The 22,035-nt window shown below is 33.8% G+C and overlaps 1 protein-coding gene across 1 annotated transcript in view; it reads left to right on the top strand.

Moving 5' to 3' along the window:
* Positions 1-22,035, top strand: part of Rep (Rab escort protein) — a 246,581-nt gene that overhangs the window by 150,060 nt on the left and 74,486 nt on the right. The window contains exons 9-10 of the mRNA XM_090395371.1: positions 2,644-2,750; positions 20,164-20,280. Of these exons, the coding sequence (XP_090251497.1) occupies positions 2,644-2,750; positions 20,164-20,280 (224 nt within the window). The remainder of the gene's footprint in view (positions 1-2,643; positions 2,751-20,163; positions 20,281-22,035) is intronic.

The following is a 22,035-nucleotide window of genomic DNA, read 5'->3' as shown; positions in this document are numbered from 1 at the left end:
GACAGGTCTGTGAAATGGTCCATATAAGCTTAGGTTGAAGGTCTGTGGGTTGCAAAGTTTGACTGATAGGTGGAAAAGAGGGGACATGATAGAATCTTATCAGATATTAAAGAGGTTTTATAAAATTGCAAGTAAAAGTTTTCAATATATGACAAATAGTCAGAGAACTAGGGATCATCCATGGAAGTTGTGGGATTGTTAGTAAGGGTGTGGACTAGAGTTTTTGTGTGGAGAGTGGTGAACAAGTGGAATGGATTTCCAGAATTAGAATTGTGAGTGCCCTGACAGTGAATGTTAGTGTGGGAGTCTCTGGACTGCTTGGAGATACTGTATAATAATAATAATAATTAAATATGCAGGAAGGACTAACAGAATTGTACCTTAATAAACAGGAGCACTCTGTCATTATAGGTTCGATATCTATATTATTAATTACCTTGATGGACCCATGCTTCACTCAGGATTTCTCCATGAGTGCAGATCACAAAGATGCCTCCAACGATCTCGATGTTGAGCCTTGATATTAATAATATCTTGGCTCAAGATATTATTAATATCAAACCAATATTATATGTTTTACAGCCTGGTTGGTCCAGTGGATAGCTTCTCTGCTCGCTAAAAAATGAGTTTGTTTGTTTGAATACCACTGCAGGAATGTCTTTTCATGAATATCTTTAAACGGGATTTTAATTTCTGTGTCTTTAACCCTTATAATACTTACAGTACTAATGTACAATAGAGCTGTTATCTGTAAAAAAATTACTTCTTTACAGATGTTTTAGAATAAAATAATACGACTACTTTGTCGTATCTTATATTTGTGATTTCTGATGTGAATTCTGACAACAGTTATAGAAATAAAAATATGTAATTACTGAGAAAACTGTATTTAAAAACCGTTAAAACACAGTTAAATTCAAAACACAGTCCTGTCTGATCTGTTGCAAGAAAGAGCCTTTATGCCTCTCCCCCTTACCTTCAGTAATACTGTGATATCCAAGCACAATCAGATTTCTCTTCTTGGACTGACCTGCACCTCAATCTTTCCTAGTACAACTACATTTCAACTATAGCTTCTGCAGACAACACCAAAAAACTTGGTGTACTTTTTTGCACAAGACACCACTTCACAGCTGCTAACTCTATACAAAGCCCAAATCTGCCCAGCTATGGAGTATTGCTCCCATATTTGAGGTGGTGCACCATAATCTTCTCTAAGATTGCTTAATTCTGTCCAGAAGAGGGCAATCCAGCTAATTAATGATCCCTCTCTCACATACTCACTTCGATCCCTCTTTCACAGATATTCAGTTTTTGCCTTGTGCCTCTTCTACAGATCTGCTGAATTGGCCACTATTATCCTCCCCACTCTCCTCCAAAATCATTAAAGCAAGAGCCACTGCTAACCAACACCCTTTTATAGTCCATCTTGAAACTCACCAAACCAACTTCACTGCCTCTTTCATTCCATCTACTCTGTCCCTGTCTCCCCTACTCTGCCCTTCTCCAAAGATCACAGCCTTCAGCTGTTCAAGCAAAATGTTACCAGATTCCTCCTTTCTCTTCTATTCCTCTTGTCCACACACACACACAAATATCACTAATGTGCTATAGGTCATGTGGCCTTTCATGTATGTGGATCAGATTAAAAATAAAATTAAAATGAAGATGTTACAAGGAAATTTAATGATTGTGTGTGTGGTGAGTGTTTTGTAAAAACATTCCATTTTTAATGGACTTGAATGGATGTGTGGTAATATTCCAGATTATTGTCAGGGCAGAAAGTGTCAGGGAAGCTGATCAACTGACCCTTTTCATTTTACTTCATAGTTCATAAGTATAATTAAGAAGCAATGTCTTTGGTGACATAAATATACTAATTATTAGTATTATTTGACACTTTCAAGGATTTATCGCTTGGCTGTTAATTGCATATGTTTTCTGGCCATTTTGCTTGTATGTAGGATGAAAAACCCAAGTTTCTAGGATTAAAAAATCTTGCTATAATCTCTGAATATGTGTTTAATATCATTTTGACATCCAAACAGCTGGTTTTGAAAGTTGATTTGTATCATTTAATTCTGAATTCAAACATAACTCTTGACATTCCTCTCAAGAGAGAGAGTATGCAAAATTTGTGTCCTGGTTCCCATGAGATCTGTAATTAATAATGGAGCAGGTAGAATTACGTTCTGTATGTTTAGGTTTTGAATTTTAATCTAGTGTGCATAAATGCTTGTTGTTGCTTAACAAGCAAAAATGTCATAAAGCTTGTGAGATATTATTGCATTATCCACAATTTTGCTAAATTTTTGTTATTATATTTAAAGAAAAAAAATGGAAAAGAAAAGAAAAATATATATACCATCACTATATATAAATAATTCAGAGAGGTCAAAGGAGTAATTTGTTAATAGAAGATTTGTTATCGTGCATTTTCTTTGGAATAGCATTGATGAGTTCTTTTGGGACTTGTAAGTAGTTTTCTTATAGTGAGTAAATTCACTATAATGGTGTTTGCTGTAGTGAGAGTTGACAGTAACAGTATTTGAATAATAATTTGGTTTCTATTATTATAATTAAACTATGAACTGAATTTAGTTATTTTATTAAACAACTAATGTTTTTATTGTTTTATTGAAGGGTTTGAAAGCCACTCAGAATTTCTTGGAGTCTTTGGGTCGTTATGGAAACAGTCCCTTCTTATGGACTTTGTATGGCAGTGCTGAGCTACCTCAGTGTTTCTGTAGGTAAGAAATTATACCTCTAATATGTGATTAAATGTTAATGAACTCTTCACTATCATAATGGGTATTAAGAGGATTTTGAAGATGATAATGATATTTATGTTAATTAATTATGAAGTTAATTTTGGGAGTGGTAGCTGTGTTCTTTGTAAAATGCTTTTGAAAAACATTAGAATCTGTTAAAATTAGCAACTTATCTTTTGCAATTCTAATATCAAAAATGCCACTCAGACTTCACCAAATTATTTACAACTAAAACTAAATAAAAATACAAAATCAAATTACTCTTCAGCTCCTTATTGTTGCATAGGCTTCTGTGGAGAATGTGGAATACGTGATGTTTGATTTCAGTTGTATTTACTGCCAGTCCTGTTATGTGTATAACCTTTCATTCTCTATGTCTTTGATGTGTTCAGATTGGCATATCTCTCCAACCTACGTCTTATGTAGCATAGACCACAACTACAGTTCATCTTGTAGATACCAGGTTTTTTTTAAGAGGTGGATGGAGAGGTTTTGGAGATCTCAGGAGATTAGAAGTCTTGTTGAATGGGTAGAAGGCAACCTTTTATATTTTGTTGATGTAGTATGCTTAATAAATCTGTGACTGATTATATATAGGAGAGAAACACTGTTTCTTTGAAGTCTTGTTTTTCATGTTCATCCAATCATCTTGGAGGTTTACATAGAATTTTGTTGAATAATTTTCTGTTGTAGCCATGCTTTAGTAGGATGGTACTGATGTAGTCAAACTCTTGATTTCTTTTATCTATATTAGTGGAGATTCTGCAAGCTCTATTGTGTAGGAAATAAATAATGCCTATTTTTTGCACCGATTGGTAATGGGATGTGCCATGCAAATATTGTCCAGTGTTTTGTTGGCGTTCTGTACAAAACTGGGTGTGTTCCACTTGGATACTTTTACAAGTGTGTTCAAAAATGGTAAAGACTTGTTTATCTCTAATTCAACAGTGAATTTAATCTGAGAGTCAATTGGGTAATAGTGCCAGGCTAAATGATGAAAATGTTGTTGAAATATCTAAGCCACACTTTAGGTTGTGTTCCCTGATATTGAATGGCTTTTTCTTCAAACCACTCCATGAACAGATTTGCTAATAAGGGAGAAAGCAAAGAGCCCATTGTAATCTTTCTGTCCAAAATATTCTTTTTTCTAGAAAGAATATTTGAAGAAAGTGCTATTAAGAGATGGTTGGAGAGAGCTACAGTGTCAAAGAAAGAGATGGTTGGAGAGATCTACAGTGTCTGGTAGAAATAGATCTTGCAGTTGTCGATTTTTCTGTTCTCGGTACATTGGTAAACAGATTAATGTCAAGTCTTGCAAGTAGATTTGTAATCTTTATTATATTCTATGAATTGTGTCATGTTCTTTACAAAAGAGGTTGTTTTGCTGGTGTAAAATCATGTATAGAAGGAATTTTATACAAAAATACCTTATATACTGATTTTGCTGGTAGACAAAATTCTATTCATTATACTTGTGATTAATTCGCAAAATTTGTAATGTTTAGTAATGTAGAAATAAATTTTTGTAAATTGTTAAATAATATAACTGCCAAAATTTTGTAAAAAGAACAAAGAAAGTTAAATGTGAAATAATTTGTGTCAAAAGAAAGTTTCAGACAAAGATATTTCCATACGGATTCTTGTTAACTTATGACCTAGAGCAATTACAGTCAAGGAGGTCAAATATGTACGGGGGGTTTCCCGCCTTAATGCAACGACGGAAAAAGGTGGTGGGTGCAGACCCACGACATCCCCAAGGGATTAAAATGTCACAGAACCCAAGGTCAAGTGAGCAAGATAAAAGGGGGTTATGATACGATGATCAGAAGTTACACAGTTAGGATGTAAGTTACACAGTTACAACAACGGAGGTCAGAGGTTAGAGAGTCGCAATGGAGTTTTGCTAATTGTCGTCAGTGATGGTTCGTAGTTACCAACTGGAATTTTCGTAGGCTTTAGCAGAGGTGTATCATCTTCAGACGGAAGGCCACGCAGAAGGCTGTATCGATGTTTGTAGCAGAATATGTTCGTCTTCATTTTGTTCTGGATCCAGGTTCGGGAAAGTTGTGCCAATTCAAGGTCGGAGTCCTGCATTCCTGCCATTAGATGCCAGAAGTGTGAGATAACTCATTTGTGCTCTTTTTGAAGAAAGTTATTACCGGATTTTCATGCCGCCACGTTTCCTGATGTTTGCAAAAGTAAGAAGTGATCTCACAAATCCTGGAAAAAAGGTACCCGTGTGTGTAGCGAAGATCGGAAAGTAATTTCAAGAACCTATCAGAGTGGACCAGAAACTATTACAAAGTAAGGTTTTATGTATTGTTTTACTAGAGACAGAATTTGTGATGCTGATTTGTCTAAAGTTTTTTTTTTTTTTGGTAATAGTACTTGAGGACTGTAGGCATTAGCTAATCATTGAACTATCTTGTTCAGTTGTGTGAGAGAAAAATTGGCATTTTGTTTATGGTGAAATATTATATGCTTATTATTGTTTTTTTTTTTTTTTTTTTGCTAAGCCTGTCTTTTGTTTAGCAGTGCATTTTACTCTGTCCGTGACTAATTGATGGCTAAAGTAATACCATAGAGACATGTGGTTTTTAAGAGAATGTTTATTTAAGATGATTAATTGTATTTCAAAAAAATAAGTTGCTGTTGAGGTGCAGAGCCTGAATTATCTTGTAATTTTAGTATTAACCTTTTTGTACATTCTTTGAGTGAATAAATTGTTTTCTTTGTTAAATAATTTGCCTGATTCCTGCATACCAATGTACTGCTCATAAAATTCTAATCTGTGTGTCCTAGAGTTTTGAGTAGCCACGACTGTAGTATAGAAGTTTTATGTTGCTGGATTTAGTATTAAGTAAGAGTGAAAGGTTCCGTGTTTTACTGAGTGTTTTTCTTTGGAAGGATATTCATCTCCTATCCACGATTTTGGTAGTGCAGCTAGAAATCAAATAAATTTCCAAAATTCAATTTAGAAAAACACCAGTTGTTTAGACAAAGAGATTGGCTCCAGCCAGAGGCAATTTCTTAGATCTGAAGGTTTTGCACACGTGAACAATAATATTTGTGGCCTTGAGAATTAAGTTGAGTGTGAGAGGATTGAAGATTACGAGATTAAATCAAGCAATGGATTATATGCTCGGAAATACGACTATAAGTTAAGGTTTAAGTTAAAATAAAGAGAGATTTTGAAGATAAGTTTTGAATAGTATAATATCGTAGATTTTACTAAGGCGCAGCAGAAGACAAGATTTAATAAGATTTAATTAATCACCATAAAATTAACACTGGTGTTGGGGACTTAGCATGTTTGCTAAATTGCTAGTTATTTGGATAGTAATGAAGTCAGAGAATACCTTACATCAACAATAGGTCTCAGTGGTAGACCCTGTTGAAATGATCAGACATCCTCACAGTACAACTGGAATGATTTTACGTCAAGTCTGGTCTTCTTTAATTCAATATGACATGCAAGTTACCAGTAGTTTGCAGCATTCACAAACCAGCAAACAATGTCATAACAAATGTGTGTGTTTTCCACAAGATTTTTTACTAAACTAGTAGAATATCTGTTTCTTTCATGTGGAATAAAACTAGCAAAAATATTTCTAATATCAAGGATCCAATTTTATTAAAACCTACAAAAGATGATTTCAAAAAAAAAAAGAAGAAGCAAAAATGCAATATCCCAATTCTTCATATATATTTGAGGTGTCTTTCATGGTAGCAAATTAATTCCAGCTAAAATGCTTTAATATTTTCCATTTGGGCACTATCCCAAAGTTCTAAAAATGTGATACTGATGAAATAGCAGTATCTCATTCCTTTTGACTGTCCACAAGTTGATATAAATATACCTGTGCTTGTTTGTATGTGCCAGTTATGAAGTTCTGATAATGCAGTAAACCCTCGATTAGTGTCTCTAAAATTCAATTAGTGTGCCTATATACATCTTAAAAATAAATGTTACAGATTTTAAAAATTTTCTATCTATACATTTTATGGCTAACTATTTTAAAAAATCACTCACTAGAATGAAATACTTTAGTTACCTATTTAAAACATTTTACAAATTAATGGCCTACTACACTACTTCCATGTGCACTATGTATACTGTGTTCCAAAATTTACCGCCAATATTTATGTCGTCTGCTATAGTATGCCCACAGATTCGAGACCCTTCGACACTTCTGCGCATGTCACAAAAAGGAGAATCCATTCTGATAATAGGGTAATCAAACCGTCTTCTGGGATTACACGTCGGAAAATTAACTTCTCTTTTATGATCATTGTAGTTTTTAAAGTGGTTGTTCGACTGTTCTTGGAATAAGCGAAGCTGTACAAAAGTGTAGGCGTACTATAATTACATAGCGCTTTGATGGTTGTATCTCATGCCTCCTTTGCAATGTTATATGAGTATGTTTTGAAAGTTTATTTTTCACTTTTATAAAATAAAGTTTTATTTTTCGCCTGAAGATATTTTCAGGCGCAAACTTTGTTTGCTCATACTTGGATAAAGGATTAAACTAAATTTATTATGAGTGTGTTTTCCTTCCTTTTTTTTTATTTTAAGTATTTTCCCAAGCTTTAATCATGAGTAAAAGAATTAGTGAGCAAAAAAAGTGATGTGTGAAAAAGATTCGATGATGAAGAGAGAAGCAGGAAATTTTTGCAGAAGAGTAGATGAGGCAATTAGGCCATACTGTCAGTTGTATGAAAAAAATAAACAAAATGCCCTCCAAACTATGTTAGCTCAATTTTTTGTTAAGATATTCTGAATATGTTTTATTGTCTTTCAGCTTCATGGTTTTCCTTTAACTAGGCCCTGAGACATACCTTAATTCTTTTATAAAAAAATTAAGGTTCAAAAAAAAAAAAACAAAGAAATTTGAGAAACGAATTATGCTGTTTCCCATAAGTTATTATGTAATATATATGTTCGATTAGTGTGTTTTCGATTAATGCGCCTTTTTAAAGAACACATTAGGTGCACTAATCAAGGGAATGCTGTATCTAATATGTGTATTAATTGTTTCTAGTCTTCATTTTTTTTTGTATGACTTTTTCCAGTACCCGTTATGATGTAAGTCTAATTAATGACTTACAAAATTTGTAGGGTTATATTTGTTTATTTTAAAAAGTTCTCAGCCTTGACCATAGATGACAACACTATCAGCAAGATTTTTTTTTTCTAAGTTGGTACATATGTCATAAGCATCCATGTGAAATTGTAAGTGATTCTATTGAGTAGTTTTTTTTTTATACAGCTGTCTGAAGCAAAAGTGTTGTCTGTATTGTATCCCTTGAAATGGATTAAATTGAATATTGTGTGGTTATAAAATTCTTTGTAAAAGATGGTTTAAAGGCAAAAGAAATTCATTCAAAGTTCATAAAAGTTTATGGGCATGCTTTTCCTTTGTTTCCGACAATTAAGAAATGGGCTGCTGAATTTAAACGTGGCCATAACAGCCTTGAAGATGATCCATGCGAAAGTCGTCCAAAAAGTGTAATAACACCAGAAATCATTGAAGAAGTGCACGATATGATATTGGATGACCAGCGAGTCAAAGTGCGTGAAATTGCTGAGACTATAGGCATTTCAAAAGAACATGTAGGATATATTTTGCATGAAGAATTGCAAATGAAAAAAGTTGGTGCAAGATGGGTGCCACTCTTACTCACAGTAGATCAAAAACACACTCGCATGAAAATTTCTGAACAGTGCTTGGAGCGTTTTAACAAGAATAAAACCAATTTTGTGCATCCATTTATTACCATAGGTGAGACTTGGATTCAGCATTACACACCAGAATTCAAACAGCAGTGTCAAAACAGTGGACAGAAGCTGGTTCCATCAGCAAGAAAGGTAATGGCATCGGTGTTTTGGGCTGCTAAAGGCATTTTGTTTATTAATTATCTTGAAAAGGTAAAACAATAACCGCGGAATATTATTCTGATCTTTTAACCAGACTAGATGAAAAAATTCGGGAGAAAAGACCTGGTTTTGCAAAAGAAAAAAATTATCTTTCATCAGTACAGTGCACCTGCCCACAAAGGTGTTTTGTCAATGGGAAAATTAAGGGATCTGCATTATGAATTGTTGGAACATCCACATTATTCCCCAGATTTGGCTCTCCCTGACTTCTGTCTCTTCCCAAAACTAAAACTCTTCCTCGCTGGTCAGCGTTTTTCTTCGAATCAAGAGATGATTTTGCAGCTGTAGAGGGATATTTTTGCAGATCTTACTGAGAACACTACAGGGACAGAATAATGGTGCTAGAGCATCGCTAGAATGAATGTATTATTCTTAAGATAGATTATGTTGAAAAATAAAAATAATTTTGAAATTATAAATCCGGTTTTTCATTGTTAGGCCAAGAACTTTAAAGACCATCCTGGTATTAAAATCATTACTTATCTAAAAACTTGGTCTCTATACCGGATGCTTTCTACAGAACTGCTAAACCACAGAAGCTTACGTATTCATCAGTCAATGTTTTCTTCAGTATCTGCAACTGAATCTCCTAGGTTTGGTTCTTATTTTCAAACTCTTTCATTTTTTCTTGAATAGTATTTGTGTATTTGATTTGTGTATCAGTATGATATTCATTTTTCTCCTACACAAAACTACATGGCAATCACTTTTGATTTCCAATCCTTTGTATAGTCATGTCCTGAACCAGTTTGAAAATATCACTATCACCATAAACATAGTCAGTGAAACTTTTCTTATTTCCTGCATCTTTTCTCCATAATGAATTTAGTTTAATCCTTTATCCAAGCGTAAGAAACAAAGTTTGTGCCTGAAGTATCTTCAGGACTGAGGCAACTGGTAGTAAAGGTGGACTAAGCCCTCATCACTTGTCTTAGTTTCTCCCATAATGCAAAAGCACATCTCCTTGCGGACATGTATAATGCTATGCATTAAGTGAAGGGCCACTACCCAGACAGGTTTCGACCTTTATTGAGATCTCATCAGTGAGAGCCAGATCCAGAGGTGGTGATACTAAGGTGGAAGTAATGGAGAAGTCATATTTACCTATACGAGTTGCCAAAAGGTGTCTCACCTTATTAAATTACTCTGGATTAGAGAAAGATGTTGGAAGTTTTTTCCCACTTGGTTAGACTATAATAAATTTAGTTTAATCCTTTATCCAAGTGTAAGCAAACAAAGTTTGCACCTGAAGTAGCTCCCATATTGAGTTATCAGTTTTGTATGCATTAATATTCTGAATTGTCCACTCGGTTAGTCTAGTGGCTATGCACTTTGCAACCATATGCCTAGGAAAGGAGTGTCCTGGGTTTGATTCCCATCACTGACATGAGGAGTTTAAGGATCTTTCTCAGACATAGCCAAGTTAGCTGGTCTTGGGCATGGACAGCAGGGTTTTTTTTCCCCAGTTTATCTTGGGGTTTTCTTCCTGCAAGCAGGCAAACCAACCCCATGAACGCACGCAACTACAGCCATAGAATATACCTGGAGGCATAGGGCTAGTCACCTTATCCTCGGGATGGTTACAATTTAGAAGGGCTTAAGATAGCTCTGTAACAGGCCAGTAGGCCTAATACATAGAAGGGAGAAGAATATTCTGAATTACTTTAGGATTGTTGTGTCGTACATCCTGGCTCTGAATCCGCCATCTTGTTAGAACGTAGTTCTTATTTAAATTATCTGTTTTTTTTTTATCTTAATTAATTGTTGGTTGATTACTAATCCAAATATAGAGAAATTTATATTATCCTGTGCCACCCTATATTCAGATTAGTCTATATAATATAGTGGAATCAATCATCAACTAACTTTAGCAATCTCACTTTTCTACAGGCTGAGTTTAAAATTAATATTTAAGGCTTCTGCAAGGTCCGATAAACTTTATGAGTGGTGCAATGAAAGAGAATCAGGCAAACACCAAATTGGAATCAATAAAACAAAACATTTAATGCAGGGTTATATAACATGTACATTAAGTATAACTTTGAAAACAAGATAATGCAAATCAACTTAGTTCAAATACTCATAACAAACTGTTAGATCTGAAATAGGCGACCTCAAATTTTACATGATGTCACCATTCCAGAATCTAACAATTAACAAAAAAATATATAGGCATACTTATCTTTTAGCGCAGAGTAAATGTTTTTTTTTTTAACATCTTGTATGATAAACTGTGAATTATATAAATTTAAATTAATGTATCTAAATGTCTAGCATGAATGTAAGTCAGCAAAAAGGGGCAAAATAAGAGAGAATTTATTAGTGAAATATTGTAAATGAAAGAATACGTATTATTCAGCAACATAGGGCAAAGATTGCCCTAATACTGTAAAAGCAGCGTAAGCACCCGTGGGCATCACATCTAAGAAGGCATCATGATGCATACGTTCATGGAAACAAGAAGTCCCGTATGTTGATCGGTGAAGTCACCCAGCCAGAGACCAATGGGTGAGACGATAAGAAAAATTCAAACTCGAAAAGGTGGCGCTCTAGGAGAGCGAATAAAACCCGTGACACGGAAGTAAATGACCCCGTTTTTTCTTGTTCCTGGATTTCTCTCCGTGTGCTCCAAGAGTTCTTTGCAGTTCAGCTCTCATTTTTGAGGGCTGACTTACGATAGGATCGGACATGACACTGCAGTAGATTTCGGCAAGATTAACCACTGGCCGCGATGAGAAGATTATCGACGTAAAACCTTAGCAGAAAGATAGCGCCCAGCCCAGGTGAGCACGTGTAACCCACGTGGCGATAAGATCGAGACAACCAGAATCGAAACAAAGAAGGAAGGACGGAAGAAAACCAATAAAGAATAGATAAGTACTCTCACTTGTTCTAGCCTCTTTTGAGAATTGACTAACAGTGTTAAGAGAATGCAACCTAAAATTTGCAATGAAAGAAAGAGTGAAGAATTAAGATCTATGTAAATGACTATGTTTTTGAAGTGAACTTTAAGGACTTTCAGTTAGATAGAGATTCTGCCATATTTAATCCAAGAGAGATTATAAAATGTGCTAAAATGCCTTAATGTCCAAATGAGCTGTAATTATGAATGTGTTATATGTTGAGTTAATGAATTTGCTAATATTTTGAAGTCAATGCATAATTGTTTTTAAGAGTAAGAGAGTGAATGAATGGTAGAAGTTTAACATTAGATTTGATAACCATTTTAACTTGTATGGCATTATTTATTGAGTTTAATAAATGCATTGATTTCTTACTTACATGTGTTTCTGATCATAATGACTGACCCTGACCCTTCATAAAACATCGAACCTGAGATCGCGCGTGTGTGTGTGTGTGTGTGTGTGTGGGAATACCCAATTGAAAGTAGTAGGAATTGAAAGTACGACTGCAAATAAAATAAAATAAGCCAGAGAACCCAAGTTTCTAAGAATTTAATTTACTTTGTTAGTGGCACCTGATATTCTATGATTACCCTAAAGGCTGAGCTTATCTCTAACCTTAAGGCCCAGGCTGGCGCAGATAAAAAATAAATTTGCCTGAGTGACCAGGATAACTCATAGAATTCAGGGAATGGGTAATTTCTGGGGGCCCTTAAAAGTTAAGTTACATAAGAAAAGACATAAGAGAAGCGAGACATAAGGTTAATATTAATGAAGATCACATAACAATGGTGCAACCTACTTAACAAAGAGGTACATGCGATAGAACTTGATATAGCGACTGAAATAAGAAAGGATAAAGTTAGATAAATTGCTTCGATATATCAATATCAGAGATATACGGTCGCAACAAAACATAAAACATTAGGCATCAGACATCCAGCTGTCAATTTTACATTCTTCCGAATAATTAAAAATGGTTCACACAGTTCAATATTACAGAATCTTACAGTAAATATTCTTAAAGTAGAATTCTCTAATTCTCTCTTAGTCAACAAACACTTAATTCAATTATGAGGCAGTTATCACTTCAAGGGGGAAACACTTTAAAGCTCCATACTTCGGCTAATTTTAGAAGAACGCCACAGTTAATGTTAAGATATATCGGGCAGAGCTAACTCTTATTTCTTCACATGAAATATAAAAAAATGGACTGCTCCTACTGGATTATATCCTTTGTACATTGGATTCACTATAGGAACACTTAAAACTGAAGTTAACTATCACGTTGAAGTAACACTATTCAAAAGGAATCTTCACTATATAACTGAAATATTAAACATAGAGCTTCACAAGTCTTGATGCACTCTTTTCAGGTAATTACTTATTCCTTATTTTCTTCTACACATTAATTTCAGCTTTGCACTATTCTTCCTCAAAACAATTGGAATTCGATGTAATTTTAGAATTCCATAGAAATGTTCCTAATTGCCTATTAAATTTCCCGGTCCCTTCTTAATTTATTTATGGCATTTCCAAATTCCATTTACTGCCACCCGTTACTTCACTCCGTGCTGTCCTGAATGCTTCTCCCCTGTTTACTTTCATTTTCCAATAAAATACCTTTATTCTTCCCGCCAAAATCCAGTTCTAGCCAGTTCAGTTCATATCAACTCCTCCTTCCTTGGAATACCATAGCTCACGCTCCACACACGCGATATCTAAAATTAACTCCGTTTCCTTGACAACAGCCAATCAAATTCAATCGGAAGAATTACATAAAATTACTTTCTCTTTCAGTAATGTTAAATAAAAAATATCATAGTTCACATAGGGTACATTAAACTTACATATATACGTTCTCTTTCAGAAATACAAATAAAGAAATAATCCATAGTTCATATAAATCACATTCAATGATGAAAAAGACAAATTTTATAACATACATGCATAGCTTCTTATAATATTATTATATAATAAAGTAAATTAAAAGAATAATATTTTTATACAGAACCTTATTATTACTATTACATTACTTAAGATTATATTATTAAATAATAATAAACAAAATTCAAGGCAATTATATGAATAATACACTATAAGCAAGAGATAAACAATAAATAATATTTACAAGTCTTGCCTTTGACATGGAGGATTATGTTGGATTCTGAAAGAAGTATTAATAATTTTCATTTCTCTTCATTTAGAATCCAACAGGATGATCTTTTTTATTAAGCCATTTATTTCTGTTAGTTAGGTTTGAATGGTGCTTCTGTCTAATTTATGATCTCTATTAAAATTGTTTATTATATCTGTCTTCTTCTGAACAGTTTTTGTACTTTCAGCTGTAAAATTATTTGGAGAACAACATCCTTTGGATGTTGTTTTCCAAATAATCTCTCTTAGGTTTCTTCTTGAAGAAATTTGTTACTGCCTGGGACTTACTTAGTGCAGACTGAACTAACTTTTGTCCTGTGAGATCTGAAGTTGTCCAGTTCATGTCTCTTCAAAACCCTTTTGCCTACTGAGGCAACAAAGTTACCCCATAACCATTAATTGAGTGTGATTGCCTTCATTTATTTCTGCTTCTACTATATTGTAGAAATCATTGACCTCAGTATTCCTACACGAGCATGTTGGTGAATAGACTTGGATTATGATCATTATTATATTGTTGGATGCTTTAATTTTCAAAGAGGCTATGTGTTTAGAATATCACTTCATTTCTATTATATTTAGTTTCCATTTCTGTTTGATCAAGAATCCTGCTTCATATTAAGAGTCTTGTCAGAGTCTGTATTTTATGTGTGTGTGTGTGTGTGTATGCATGTACTACACTTTGTGTGACCCCCATCTTTCAACCAGTCTGACTAGGATGAGATCAACTTCAGCTATAACCATTATAGCTCTCCTGGCAATTAGTAACTACCATTAATATGACCATATTGATGGTAGTTACTGTATGACTGTATTGCTATTATGACATTAAGATGTTCAAAAAGATGTCACATTTGGTGAATTTGACAAACACAAAAGGACTACCCTTATATAAAAGAAAGAACACCAGAACTATATCAGGAATTGACATAATAAAAAATCTGAACTACTTCAACATTTTCGTTGAATTCGACTATTTTATTAAGTGAAAAGATGTGCTGATTTAAATACCAAAGCAGCAATGGTTTCCAATTTATATATTAATTTTAATAAATTGAGTTGCATTCGGTGTGCTTAAAGGTCAAAGCTGTATAACTGAGAGGAGATCTCCACATAGCCTTTAAAGGAATGCAAAGAACCGACCAGGGCTTCTGACCTAATGTCCAATCCTCACCTTCTCGTGGTGCACCCTGTTGGGTATCTACTTGGATACTGAACGAATGAGGATGGGCTGGCAATTTGGGATTTAGCTGACCAAATTGTATTCTCATTGGTTAAACCAAAATAAAAAATGATGGTACGACATGACAAAATTCATGCCGACTGGGGCGTCACCCGGTGAAACAAGGCCCCTGTTGTTTTCGCCAGGGAACCAGGGCAAACAGCGAAAAGTCAGCTACTGGAACACATCTGAAAAAACACCCCAACTCAACATCACCAGAGTTAAAGATCGGTACTATCAACGTAAGAAGCCTGAATGGCAAAGAAATGGAACTAGCTGAGGAATTAGATAAGTACCAGATCGACATAATAGGGGTGACTGAAACAAAAAAGACAAAAACTGATGAGATCTTTCTGAGCAATAAATACAAAATGTTATATTCAGGCAATGACAATCAAGGAAAAGAAGGAGTAGCCATAGTATTCAACACAAAATACGAGTCTAATCTTCTTGAATGGCAGTCAGTCTCAAGTAGAGTAATGTGGGCAAATATGAGAATGGGGAACTGGACAATGAGACTTATTTGTGCCTATATTCCCACAGAAGGTTCTGCTAAGGTAGAAATGGAGGAATTTTTTGAGGCTTCAGAAAATGCAACTGACACAATGAAAAAGGAAAAGTGTCCTTGTTGGGGGATCTAAATAGCAGAGTAGGAAATGATTGTGAGACATACAAAAATATTTTGGGAAAATTTGGAGAAAAGAGCAAAGCTAATAATAGTGGCAAATATCTGTTGGATTTCTGCTCAGGACATGGACTGGTTATTACTAATACCATGTTCCAACATAAAAATATGCACAAATTCACATGGAGAGAAGAGGCAAGGAATAAGAAAAGTCTCATTGACTATGTTATTGTTGATAGTGATGTTTTCTCTCTTGTACAGGACACCAGAGTGTACAGAGGATTTGAAATTGGAAGTGATCACTATTTAGTCTTGAGCAGGATAAAATTGAATTTCATATTGAAAAGAATAACATGTAAGAAAGTTTTAAAGCGAATAAAAGTTGAGCAGCTCTCAGTGTGAACTGTAGACTAAAATACACAAAGATTATTGAAGAAAAAATGAAAGAGTTTGAGAACAGGAATCAAACCTTGAAGATTCAGTGGCGAACTCTGAAGAAAACATTGATTGATTCTGCCAGAGAGGCATGTGGTGAGGTTGTCTGCAAGGATAAAAAAATCAGAACTCCCTGGTGGACACAGGAAGTTAAAGAGGCAGTGAAGGAAAAGAAGAAAGCATATCAAAAGTTCCTGTCAAATAAGTCAGCTTGTGCTCTTAGAGAATACAGAGACAAATGCAAGAATGCTAAACACTGTGTAAAACTAGCTAAGCAAAAGTCATAGGAGAACTTTGGCAAGAATATAGAAAATAAATATCAAGAAGGTGGCAAAATATTCTGGAGGTTGTTGAAGAAGTTTGGAATTTAGGAAAGAGTGCTGTATAAGGAGTTAGAGATGATAAAGGTGACATGAAAACGGGAGAAAAAGATATCCTTGAAGTATGGAGTAATTACTTTGAAAAACTGCTAAATGAAACAAGCAGTGATGACAGCACAGTTGTAAAAAAAACACTGACCAGGAATGCAGTCAGGAATACATATCCATACTTGAAGTAGAAAAAGCCATCAAAGGTTTAAAATGTGGAAAGGCAGCAGGAGTAGATGATATTCGACCAGAAATGCTGAAGTATGGTGGTATAAGAGTCTTACAGTGGCTGCACTGCATAGTTCAGAAAGCCTGGACAGAGGGACGAATTCCCAATGATTGGAGTAGAGCTCTCATAGTACCCATATATAAAAAGGGAAATAAAACTGAATGTAAGAATTACAGAGGTATTTCCCTACTGAGTGTTCCTGACAAGATCTATGCAAGTATACTTGAGAAACGGTTGAGAAGAATTGTGGAAGAAAAGCTTGGTGAAGAACAAGCTGGATTCAGGCCAAATAGAGGCTGTCAGGATCAGATCTTCACTTTACGATAAATAGTCGAGAAAGCATGGGAATATAACAAAGATCTGTATTTAAGTTTTGTAGATATGGAAAAGGCATATGACAAGGTGCCAAGAGAGAAGCTATTCAATATGCTACAGTTATATGGTGTCAATGGGACATTATATCAAGCAATACTTAGTCTTTATTTGAGTTGTGAGTTGAGTCAGCAGTTAGAATTGAAGGTAGTACAGGAAGATGGTTTAATGTTAAATCTGGTGTGAGACAAGAATGTACATTATCCCCTCTGTTATTCATTATCTATATGGATCACATTATGAAGGAAAGTGGTATTAAACATGATATCAGAATTGGAGATGTTAATGTCAGCTCTTTGCTTTATGCGGATGATGTTGTACTTCTAAATAAATCTGCTACAAGTCTGCAAGATTCTCTGACTAAATTGAATAGCTGTTGTAATAGATATGGTATGAAGGTCAGCAATAAAAAGACAATGAAAATAGGCAGAATCATTGAAAATGTCAACTGTGTTGTGAATGGAGAACCTGTGGAACAAGTGAAACATTTCAGCTACTTAGGCACGATTTTTACTGAAGATGGTAAATTAAATATAGAAATAGACAACAGAATCAGCAAAGCTAGTATGGTGGGAAGTCAACTGAATAAATTCATATGGAATAAGAGAGAAATTAGTCGGAACACTAAATTAGCTGTATACAAGACAGTGTTGAAACCAGTTTTAACTTATGGATCTGAGAGCTGGGTCAGAAGTAAAACACTTGACCAAAGACTAGAGACCGCAGATGCAGATATGAGAGTCCTGAGAAAGATTATAGGCATGAACAGATGGCATCAATGGCATCATTAAAAACGAAGATATTAGGAAAGAATTTGACATTGTCAACATCCAGGAATGTGTTAGCATAGCTAATCTCAGGTGGTATGGTCACTTAAGCATGAAGAAAGATTAGCAAAACAAGTGTTCTCTTCCAGGTTGGCAGCAAAATGACCCAGAGGAAGACCAAGATATAGGTGGATTGATACGGTACAAAGTGCCTTAGACGATAGAAATATAAGATCTGATAATGTTGGAGTCTTGACAAGTAACAGACTGATTTGGAGGAAAATTGTAGATAGGAAGTTAGTAATGATGTAATTTTTTTCATGTAGTACTATCATATCCTGTACACCCCTTGAGGGTACATGGCAGGAATTTGATGATGATGATGAGTTGCATTCAAAGTTTTTTCAAACTTAAGCTGGCATTATGATGCACCAAACATATACAGTATTCTATGTGAAATATTCTAGTGAAATATCGCTCTGTGTAAAGAGATTCCATACTCTGATGTAAGTGAATTTAAGATGTGGTATATATATTATTATTATTAAGAGAAACCTCCAGGGATTCAGAAACTTATCGAGGGAGGCATACTCTTTGCAAGCTGTCATACCTGTTCATAAATTCATTCATGCTACTTGCACACACAACATCCAAAGGCAATCCATTCCAATCACCACTAATCTATGAGAGAAAAATCTAGCTCTAATCTCCATCTTGACAGCATTCTTTCTCAACTTCGATGGATGACCTTGCATCCTTTTCCCATCCTCCATAAAATGAAAAATTTCGTATAACCCTTTCAGGGTTATTCTGAATTTTAGTTTGTAAGTCTCAATCATATCCCTCCTCCTCCTCCTCTTTCTCCTGTGTGCTAGTGTCTGCACACTTTATCAGAATCACCATGGAAACCAGGAGACCAGATTTCCATGCAGTAGTCCAAATGAAGGCTTATCAAAGCCTTGTAAAGAGGCAAAATGACGTCCTTAGGTTTACACGTCGAGGTTCATTGCAGCAATGCAATTATTCTCTGAGTTATAAGATAGTTATAAAGTTGTAATGTTAAATGTTGTACTTTACAGAAGTCATGAAGTATGACACGTAACATTACAACATAAATTAATTTTAATAAATTGAATTGCATTCAAAGTTTTAATATCATTACATCTGTTTATTCATGATATTAAAATTGAAACACTATATTTGTTTTATCTGGGTGTGATAGCGAGAATGTCAGTTTGTATAATTGCCTTACTACTTCTCTGAGTTATAAGATAGTTATAAAGTTGTAATGTTAAATGTTGTACTTTACAGAAGTCATGAAGTATGACACGTAACATTACAACATAAATTAATTTTAATAAATTGAATTGCATTCAAAGTTTTAATATCATTACATCTGTTTATTCATGATATTAAAATTGAAACACTATATTTGTTTTATCTGGGTGTGATAGCGAGAATGTCAGTTTGTATAATTGCCTTACTACTTCTCTGAGTTATAAGATAGTTATAAAGTTGTAATGTTAAATGTTGTACTTTACAGAAGTCATGAAGCATGACACGTAACATTACAACATAAATTAATTTTAATAAATTGAATTGCATTCAAAGTTTTAATATCATTACATCTGTTTATTCATGATATTAAAATTGAAACACTATATTTGTTTTATCTGGGTGTGATAGCGAGAATGTCAGTTTGTATAATTGCCTTACTACTTCTCTGAGTTATAAGATAGTTATAAAGTTGTAATGTTAAATGTTGTACTTTACAGAAGTCATGAAGCATGACACGTAACATTACAACATAAATTAATTTTAATAAATTGAATTGCATTCAAAGTTTTAATATCATTACATCTGTTTATTCATGATATTAAAATTGAAACACTATATTTGTTTTATCTGGGTGTGATAGCGAGAACGTCAGTTTGTATAATTGCCTTACTACTTCTACAGTGATATGCAGTTAAAATATTTCAGATCCTGTTATTTATTTTAATTTATTTAATTAATTTCTTTATTTTTATTTTATTTCTATTTATTTATTCATTTTTGTCCACATATGATAGGAAGGATCGTTCTCATAATGTCATGCAAAGACATGAAATAAATAACTGGAATTACTAGGTTTATACCTCAACAGTATATCATTATCCATTGTGCTGCTTTATTGTTGATAGCAATAATAGTAGTGCATTGATATGCCAGAAAATTAAATTGTTGGATCAGCTTATATTTCTCAAAATTTGTTTGAATTCTTAATGAAAGTAATGTTCAATACCAGTTCCATTTTTGTATTTATGTTTATGGTTAAGAATAAAGTTCATGTATTATAACTCTGAACACTACTAAAGTATGGGTAATTTTTTTAAGGTTGTGTGCTGTGTTTGGAGGAATTTATTATCTTAATCGCACTGCAGAAGCTGTGCTATTAGATGCAGAACAATCATGTAAAGGAATTATTTCCCAAGGACAGAGGTTGAACTGTAGGTATGTCAGATACTTATTTTATTGCATTTATATATGAAAGGCAAGCTCATTCATCTATAGAGCATCTTTATTGAATCTTGATTAGATATGAAAGGGAAGTCATTCACCTGTAGAGCATCTTTATTGAATCTTGACATTTTGATTAGTTAATTGCTCTTAAAAGATAAGAGCAATTAACAGTAGAATTATGTAGCACCCTTCAGAATTACAGGAAAACCTTAATATTCTATCACCCTGATATATTACTGGGAAAGGCAGACAAGTCTTGAATGGTCTGTTCAATAAAAAAATTGTCGAAAACATTTATTAAAAGATAGTTCACTGACCAGCAGTTCTTTAAACAGTTATTAATTAAAAATGCAGTTTACAATAAAAATAGTTCTGCAGAAAACAAATTACCTGAATTTTCAGTGAACTCTCTTTATAATTCATTAAAAGTTATATTTTTGAAATATTATTTTATTAATTTTGTAAGAGGCCCTAATATGACTAAATGTGCAGATAATATGGTAGGCACAGCCACAATTTAAAAATTAGTCTTGCTCTATTTTAAAATAATATTCCGTAGTCCATGTGTTCTTCATTACTGGCCATATTTTGACATGCATTGATAGTTTATCATCATCATGCCATAAAACATGGGAAGTACTTGTGTGATTTTTAAGTCATGTTGATTACATAAGTATTTAATCAGGTTGACTATGTACTGTATGCATTATAGATTTCTCATGTCAGTTTCTTTGTATTAAAATACAAAGAATAAAAAAAATAAAAAATTACGAAATAGAAATGGTGACTGGCATACATTTCTAGCAAATAACATCAATTGGAAACTGATTTGAGAACTAGCTTTTTTTTTCCATGAAAATCTCAAACTGATAAATGCTAAACCATGAATTTTCTTGTTATTAGTGCATGAGGTTTTATTATTAGTCTGTATTTTTTTATGAACTATGATGTCCCCATGATATCATGGTTAAGATATTTAAGAATCTCTAACTCTTTTTGCAGTTCTTAAACTGCATCTCAATTTTTAAATAAAAATCCAACAGATAAAATGCATAGCTTTTATTATTATTAATAATAATACATGTTTTCAGTTATAGCTATACTGTATATATTTCTTTCTGGAATAGTAGTGTTCTCACTGAACTACACCATTTCTTTTGCTGTCCCTTTTTCAGAACCATTCCTACTTTAACCCTCATCCCAGTATGTGATTTTCATGCCCAGATAACATAACAATATGTATAATTTTGAAACATGTTTAGCATTTGTTTTATCAGCACCACTTTTTTTATTGTTGAAGTTGAAATAAATGTAATTCTTTGTCACGAATTATAATAGGAAAATGATAGCAAATAATTTCACATGCATATTGTGTAGAAGATATGGATGTGAGTTTTTAGATGTGTGTTGTGTGTTTGATGGCAGAAAAGACTTGTATAAGAAGGATGGCCTGCATTTGAATTCATTTAGCATCAGAAGCCTGGAGAAATTACTTCTTGATATGAGACCTAATGCAGGGAAACTAGATCATCAATGGAGGAATGGGAAAAATGTGTGTGAAATTTCAACTATGGTATGCAAACGTGATAAAGATATGAATGTCTTCAAACATGGTTATATGTGGTGAAGAGATAGAAAAATATGTTTTGGGTTTGGACTTTTTAAGTATGTCTGGGAAGGGAAAAGAGAAAATTCTATAACAAGATCAAATAGATTGCATATCTAATTATAGAATAGGCTAGGTGG

The sequence above is a fragment of the Typopeltis vanoorti genome, chromosome 7, assembly GCF_054136105.1.
Source record: "Typopeltis vanoorti isolate ZY-2024b chromosome 7, IOZ_Tvanoo_1.0, whole genome shotgun sequence".
Classification (NCBI taxonomy): domain Eukaryota; kingdom Metazoa; phylum Arthropoda; class Arachnida; order Uropygi; family Thelyphonidae; genus Typopeltis; species Typopeltis vanoorti.
This window is presented reverse-complemented; position numbering and strand designations above follow the sequence as displayed.